Source organism: Centroberyx affinis, unplaced genomic scaffold (assembly GCF_046629955.1).
Source record: "Centroberyx affinis isolate AG114_WGS23_722 - 3 ecotype Tasmania unplaced genomic scaffold, CSIRO-AGI_Caff_v1 ptg003272l_1, whole genome shotgun sequence".
Taxonomy (NCBI): domain Eukaryota; kingdom Metazoa; phylum Chordata; class Actinopteri; order Beryciformes; family Berycidae; genus Centroberyx; species Centroberyx affinis.
Window position 1 is genome coordinate 262,824 of NW_027281291.1, and position 8,016 is coordinate 270,839.

Consider the following 8,016-nt stretch of genomic DNA (forward strand, 5'->3'; position numbering starts at 1 on the left):
TGAACTGTAGATGGAAAATCCCCAAGTATGATAAGGTCAGTTTGGCCCTCCTCTTCCCTCTGTATGTCTCACCACATCTCTCTCCTCTCTTATCCCTCTCTCTTGAGTTTGGTCATCATTTGCCCCAGCTTCCTCCTGACTTTGCCTCCTCAGCCTCTTGTTTCCCCTTGTTCTCTCCTTCTGTCGCCTTCTTTCACTTCCTTCTGTCTGTGCTTTCCCTCTCCGATCTCTTCCCTCTTCTCTGCTCCTCCAGCATCTCCACCTCCTCCCATCACTCTCTCCCTGGTTCCTACAGTTTCTCTCTCTTCCTGAGGTGGCAAGGATAACAACACTGTCCTTAAACCTGATGACACAGGTTCAAGCCCCTCCAGTCCTGCCCAGAATCCCTACCAGCTCCAGAGGTGCTCTTCTGTAGCTGACTGACTATTATTGTTATTATTATTCCCCACACTCTCTTCCCCTTTTCCCGTACTCCTCTCCTTGTCCCCCCCTTCCTCTTGTCTCCCATCCTCTGTTGCAGTGTTGGCATCTGGCTTGAGGTTGCTGCTCTCCCCGGGCCTGTCACATGGACAGGCCCGGGGATAGAGATGCTGCCTTCAGGTGCTCCTCGTAAGCTCCTTCTTCCGAGTGCTGAGGTCTTAACTACAACTTGTTACACATTTAAGTACTTTTGGTTGGAAGCAATTACAAAATCAATCCTGCAATTCTGTAATTCTTTTTTTTAAATTTTTTTATCATTCTCAACAGACATGCGAGTGAGTGTGAGTGATACATTTGAGTTTATGTTTACAGCAAATCAAACATTAGAATGTCAACCACAAATTAAAAATACATCAAGTAGTTGTGTCCTAAATGCCTCATGTGATGAAAGTCATTGATTTTGTTATTTGAAATGAATAAATCATTCCCTACACTTTCCTTAACGATAGCATCAGAATTCAAGAATTCAGAGAAATCAGTTTCCATCAGCTGGGTTCCACATGAAAGCTGAGGTGAACGCTATCTTCAAGGAAGCAATCACTAATCCACATCTTTCTCATATTACATGAATGCAAAAATAGGAAAAGCCAATTTAACCAGGTATAAACATCACTTTGTTGGGTCGTTCATGTGAAGTGAACCTGAGAATTCTGATATTTCCGAATGCACTTGAAGGCAACAAGAGAGCGGCAGGTCGTAAAGAGGCTCAGCGCCAATTCCGCAAGACAAGAGTTAATCTCTCTTCTTCTGCAGACTTTCCGCATCATACTATAGAGACACTCATGAATAGCTACACCCCCTAACGCAGCCGCTGAGCTGCTCTCTCTCTCTCTCTCTCTCTCTCTCTCTTTCTATCTCTCTCTCTCTCTCTCTCTCTCTCTCTCTCTCTCTCTCTCTCTCTCTCTCTCTCTCTCTCTCTCTCTCTCTCTCTCTCTCACCGGATCCTTTTCCCTGGAAACTTTGGGAACTAGTTTACTTTACGCTGTTGGTGTGTGTTGGTGCCCTGCAGTTTCAGAGATCCACAGAACAGATGTTTTGAGTTTGGCTGTGGCGCAGCGCAGTTTCTCCCTCTCTCTCTCTCGCTCTTCTGGTAAGTTTGAATGACTTGCAGCAATTGGAGTACATTGTTTAGCCTACACATCTGGATCCACAGACCAGGACAGCTTGTTACCGATAGTGTAAAACATGCGGGATAGCCTATGTTTGGCAAAAGATTGACTTTTACGCACGAATTGCGCACAAAGGTTTAAACTTTGTGCAGCGTGGGCACTGCTGAGCTTAGTGCTTTTCATAGGGACGAATTGCTGTGTAAGTAGGCTAGTCACATACTTTACAACAGCCTGCTGGAATGTCATTATTGTCAGCAGACATTTAGTGGAGGGTAAGCCCACCTAAACTCTGTATATCCATCTTTTTATTTGCAGAAAGGAGTTTACCCGCCTTGCTAGGCTGGCATAAATCTTTCTGACAAAAATGTCATGGTACAAAAGTTAAGTACGGTCTTTGGGGAAAATATACAAGCCTCACAGTTTACCCACCTTGGTTGTAATTTGAGGCGTTGTGAAAGAGGATGCCTAATGGAGTTCTTAAACGCTGAAATGAATCCCCCTCATTTTGGGAAATTCAGCAGCTAGATGTTTTACCTCACCACCGGCCATGCCTTGTTCAGTCTGAATAAGTCAATTAAATAGACAGCAGGTCTGCATTTTGGCATTATGTTGGGACACAGTGTTCTCTAATACGGTTGGTAACCCGCCACTTACATAAGAACAGACACTCCCCCCTCCTGAACGGACCCAAGTTGTGAATCTATTGGAAACTTACGATGGGGATCTACTGCAAAGACTGTCGCGGGTTGTTGTTTGTGACTTTATTGTCAAACAACGGATGATTTTATTTACAACATTGTTAAAAAAAAAAACATCCGCTTCCCCCCTCAAGGTAAGTGTTTCGAGAATGGGAGTTTTGTGCATCAGAAATGACTTAAATAACGGATCACTGCACATGTAACGGGGTAATAATAGCCTAATTTATCTAAAATGGTAGCATGATTAAATGTAAACTATTACAGTTCTGGAAAACACGAAATGACAGATACTTCTGGAGAAAGGTCTCGCTGGATTATCCAATAGGCTACTGACATGTTTGAATGGGAAAGGGCATTAGGTTTGAGATGAAGGATGCAGCCGTCATGAAATGGTTAATAATGACTGGAACCAGCTATCATGATGCACCACTTCAGATACAGCCTGTCAGATGGAAAATGTATGTAGTTGGAAAATGAGCCAAAAGTAAAAGTAGTAGTAAAATTACTGGATTACTGAGTATTCTAATGGGTCATTTTGAGTTTTTAACAGGTAGTAATCAGTATATGTTTTTTGTAAAAAGTCACGCTTTGTAAAAAAAGGCTAAACTACTAGTATGGACCAGAAACAGAAAAACAAAAACTTTTCAGTTCAGTTCAGTTAATGATGTTGTAAAAGTTTTGCTTGTGTTTAAATTGTTCGAAAACACTTGATAAAACATATGTATTCTGAGTTATTATGATCAGTTAAAGGTGCTATATGTAGGATTTTAACATCAATAAATCATTACCACATTAATTTTGAGACATTAGTATAATAATTACCGTAACCAGACAGCACCATCACTGAGGAGACTGGCAGCCTCTACCAGCCTCTACACTGCATTTTATGTTGTGCCACTGGATCGGAAAATCTGGAAGAAATCCGGAAGGCTGTTCTTCTTTTCTCTATTCCCATTCATTTTCATCTCATTTCATCACCACTATTTCCTGCTTTTTGTGTTGTCCTAATCATATCCCTGAAGGGTGGTGTTGTTGTTGTTGTTTTCCAGGATCCCCCCCCCTTCCTCCCCCACTGCTGTCTGAGGAGACTGGGAGGAGGGAGACAGAGAGACGACGGGACTCCTAACACATAACGATGATGGACGGACATCTAGCGGAGTGGTATGCAGGAATAAATGCAACAGTATGAAATGTCATCATAACCTCACCTTGTTGCCTCGTAGTGAAGAAGTGAAAGGACAAATGTACAGTCCTGAAAACTAGAAAAGGAGGGAGGGGATGTATCGTTACAGACGGGCAGCCAAAGACAAGCTGATATGTAGATATGCGGCAGAGAGGGGAAAGGAATATCAGAGCTGCATCGGTTACCACAGCCGTCTGAGAGGCAACATGAACAGCAGCAGACCATTTCAAACACAGTCCCATTCAATCCTTGACTGAGGCCAGCGTCTCGGGAAGATGCTGAGGAAGGTGGCGATGATGAGGAGGATGCTCCACGTGAAGGGAGATGTGATGTGCACCGTGCTGCTGCTGGTGCTCCTCTGTGTCCTGCTCTACGCCCAGCAGGTACGGACGCATTCGAATCGAGTCGTGAGAAAGTGCTTAATTTCTCTTCCGCTCTCCCCCCTGACCTAAACCTCTCACCCCCTTCCGCCTCCCACCCTATCCCGCCAGGTGCTGCTCTCCTCAGGGTGGGACAGGACCACGTTGAGGCTGGAGATCCAGGGCTCGACCAGCTCCAGCCGGACCCTGCTGGGAGCCGACGGGAAGACCGGGACACCCACCGGGGCCAGAGCAGGCCAGGAGGCCCAGGCGGTAGGACCCTCTGATTCCAGTTTTGCGTTTGAGCGTGTGTGTTTGTATGTGTGTATTCATGTATCAGAATTGAAAGTCGCTTTATTTCAGCTTATTTTCAGCTAGCCATACTTTCCTTGCAGCAACTGTGTGATGATTGTGTTTGAATGCTGAGCTGAAATCCACAAACAGGATATGAGCCCATGTATGTACTGTATGAATGTATGTATGTATGTATATGTATGTATGCGTCTGTTTGTCTGTTTGTCTGTGTGTGTGTCTGTCTGCAGCAATTTCACACAGGCACACAACATGTTTTATAAACCACATCAGCAAGTGAAAACATGAAGCATTACAAATAGAATTTACGATGCCATTTGTCAATGTCATTTCTGCTTTCTTATTTTTATTTATCCCTATGGAGTACTGAGATGCATGACAAATTTCCACATAAATTTATTAGATTTATTGGATAAATGTATTATATGGTCATTACGTCTATTTGTTATAATAAATGTCATCTGTCTCGTCTCATTTCTCCTAACTGGCAGGTCGCCTCCAGCCCTGTGGCCCCACAGCTGCCTGCCTGCAAGCCCAAGTCCAAGTCTAAAGCTCCTAAAGCTAAATCTAAATCTCAAGTCAAACCTAATCAAACATCTAAGGGGAAATCGAAGGGGAAAGTTAAGGGATCAGGAAAGAATGTTGCACCGACCAAGCCTGCTAGCAATCCTCTACCCACGCTGCCTCCGTTTGACTTCGAGGGCTACCTGAGAGAGAAAGACAACAGAAAGTTTCAGCTGCTCATAGACCAGCCAGAGAAATGTAGCATAGAAGGAGGAGAAGAAGGAGAGACGACTGCTCCCTACATGCTCATCGCAGTGAAATCTGTCGCTGCAGACTTTGATAAGCGGCAGGTAAAATATGCCATATTTTATGCTTTTGCTAGAAAAATCAGTGAGTAGGTCAGTCAGTCACACAAATAAATCATCCGTTTCAATCTATCTCTATCTCTTTCTGTCCCACTCTTCATCTCTCAGGTGGTACGTCGGACGTGGGGTAAGGAGGGCCTTTTCCAAAATGGTGTATCCATTCGTACGGTGTTCCTCCTGGGGGTTCCCAGGAACCGGAGTGCGCTGCCTCTGTGGGACCGGCTCCTGGCCTACGAGAGCGACACCTTTAAGGACGTCCTGCTCTGGGACTTTGAAGACACCTTCTTCAACCTGACTCTGAAGGAGACGCATTTTCTGGAGTGGGTCAACACCAGCTGTCCTGATGTCAGGTTAGGGCTGAACTGAACTGAAACAAGTCGTAGATCTGATTTTTTTTTGCCCTTTGTGACACATCACTGCACTGGCGTTCATCTTTTCTCCTACAGGTTCATCTTCAAGGGCGACGCCGATGTGTACGTGAACATCGAGAACATACTGGAGATGCTGCGGGGTCAAAAGGCGGGCGAGGATCTGTTTGTCGGCGATATCATCTTCCACGCTAAACCCATTCGTCGGCGCAGTTCCAAGTATTACGTGCCAGAGTTCATGTATGGGGCGGGCTTGTACCCGTCCTACGCCGGGGGAGGGGGATTTGTCATGTCAGGACATACGGCCCGGAGGCTAAGCTCTGCCTGCCAACAGGTGCTTCAAAGTTGGAATGAATTGTAATACAGTTATACGTCTTTGTACGTCTATATGAGAAGATTTAGCTCGATTTCTTTTCTTCTAGGTGGATTTGTTCCCCATCGACGACGTCTTTCTGGGCATGTGCCTCCAGCAGATCGGCGTCAAACCGTCCCGCCACGAGGGGTTTCGGACCTTCGGCATCCCGCGGCCGTCCGCCGCGCCCCACCTTCAGACGTTCGACCCCTGTTTCTACCGGGAACTCATGGTGGTCCACAGCCTCACCGTACCCCAGATCTGGCTCATGTGGAACCTCTTGCACGACCCCAAACTGAGCTGCCACAACAGGAACAGCCCGACGCCGTGGCCCTTTAAGTGGAAAGGGAGGGGGGGAGGGACGACGGGGCCGCCGGGAGACACAGGAGAGGAGGAGGCAGACTATGGTGAGAAGAGGGTGTTTGTGACGCATTAGTCACTTCCAAACTGCAGGGGCCGAGCGGGACCTTCGAGAGTCCTGGCCCGCTCCAAACGGTTATAACACAGGATGCTTGGCCAACTTGAAAGCCTGGTGACATGCGATCAAAGGCACTGTTTGTTTATATGAGACTTTTCCCCCAGCTGGCAAATCATCTTTAGTTAGAACAAGATGTTGAAAGAACCACAATGGATTTGGAGGAAATGAATTGGCATAGGACAAATGTTTTTCGGTAAGGAAAACAAATGGGAAATTTAGTCTTTCACCTTTGGAGCCTGGTTCATTAGCAACATTTTGCTAATATTGACATCCGATTAATAAGGAGTTTATGAAGCACTGATGGCTTAAGGAAGCAAGGCTTTGATGTGCAAGGTGGAGGTGGGTTGTGTACTGTAAGAAAGAAGTTTGTCTTGAAGATGTGGAGGAGTGAGATGAGTCACTGGCCTACATTTTGAGAGAATCACTTCGGTGGCTGCATTGCAGGTCTGTTATGTCTTGACACGAGCATGGTGAATTTGAAGTGATTTGTCCTGATAAATGCATCTCTCCATTGCTCTCAATAAGAAGTTACTTGATAAGTTATCACAACTCGCTAACGCTCAGTAGCTGGTTCATTTCCCATAATTGTAAGACTGAATGTTTTTAATTATAGTGGTTTGATGAGCAACAGCAAAGAGTAAAGAATGTCAAGACTTTTGAATGTTTCATCTTAGAAATTTATTGCGTCTTACTTGTTTACCCAGAGACAGTAAGGTACAAAGAGACAAGCCACAGTGTGTTTAGCAGGTTTAACCCTAACCTGTTTACAGTGAGCCAACTCCGCTGATCTTTTCAAGGCAAAACAAACTCTGCTGGCTAAAGCAGAGTGCAGAAAATACAAGAAAGCACCTTGTGTATTGTATTGGACTGACACTGAGGCATGTGGGACATTACAGATCCTGGAAGAGGTTGATGACGTGCAATCGAATACGTGAGCAGGCAGAACTGTAAATGGATCTGCCGAGCAGAAAATGTTAATGTCTTGACTTTTAATTGACTGTGTGCACAGCCAGCACTGGAAATGGCCGTGTGTATTATGTGACTGGGAACACAGTGGAGACTATTCATGTTCAGACCTCCTCACTTGTGGATCACTTATAGATTTATGCTTGAGAGGTGTGCACGTGGACTGCTGCACTACCTGTTCCCTGGAGGAAGTGAAGCCTGGATGGGAACCAGCTGTACCCTGGACAGGAAGCGCCAATTAGGCTATTACACAGTTCTCTCTCTCTCTCTCTCTTTCACTGTCTCTCTCTCTCACACTCACACACTCATTGAACGTCTGTGGTCAAGGCCACAGTTTGGTCAGTGGGGCTACTTTGTGGTATGCTTTCATGTGAACACTTCCGTTATTACTTTAATCATTTGGATTGAAAAATGCTGTCTGTTTCTTAAAACCTCTTTTTAATCTTTACCTCCATCTGTTGTCGAAATGCTGTAAGCTAGATTCACGCTGATAACCATGATAATAATTCCACTGCATTTACACAGCAACACTGCGGGCCAAGAGACGAAATCCAATTTTATGATCATTTCCAAAAGCTTGGCAAGGCTACACACACACACACCACTGTATAGATGGCACGGATCAGATTAGTGTGTCCAGACCATAGGGTCCAGAGGCATGTTGAAATCCTCCTGCACTCTGAATGTTAGCTGGTGCCTCTTTCATACAAACACAGCCTAGTCAGCTTTCCTCCTCAACCCAATAGTAAGATCATTTTAAATTGGTTGCCAAAGTAAGTGTGAATTGCTAAAATCTATGTATTAAGCTTAATTTATTCATTCAGATTTTGCACACTGTGGAG

At 45.1% G+C, this 8,016-nt stretch overlaps 1 protein-coding gene across 1 annotated transcript; it reads left to right on the forward strand.

Moving 5' to 3' along the window:
* The first annotated feature begins 3,727 nt into the window (after window positions 1-3,727).
* Window positions 3,728-6,166, forward strand: b3gnt9 (UDP-GlcNAc:betaGal beta-1,3-N-acetylglucosaminyltransferase 9). The gene is made up of 6 exons (XM_071538426.1): window positions 3,728-3,853; window positions 3,962-4,067; window positions 4,628-4,995; window positions 5,119-5,360; window positions 5,457-5,712; window positions 5,801-6,166. Exons 1-6 carry the CDS (start codon window positions 3,746-3,748, stop codon window positions 6,164-6,166), a joined length of 1,446 nt encoding a protein of 481 aa, XP_071394527.1. The 5' UTR covers window positions 3,728-3,745.
* The last annotated feature ends 1,850 nt before the right edge of the window (window positions 6,167-8,016 follow it).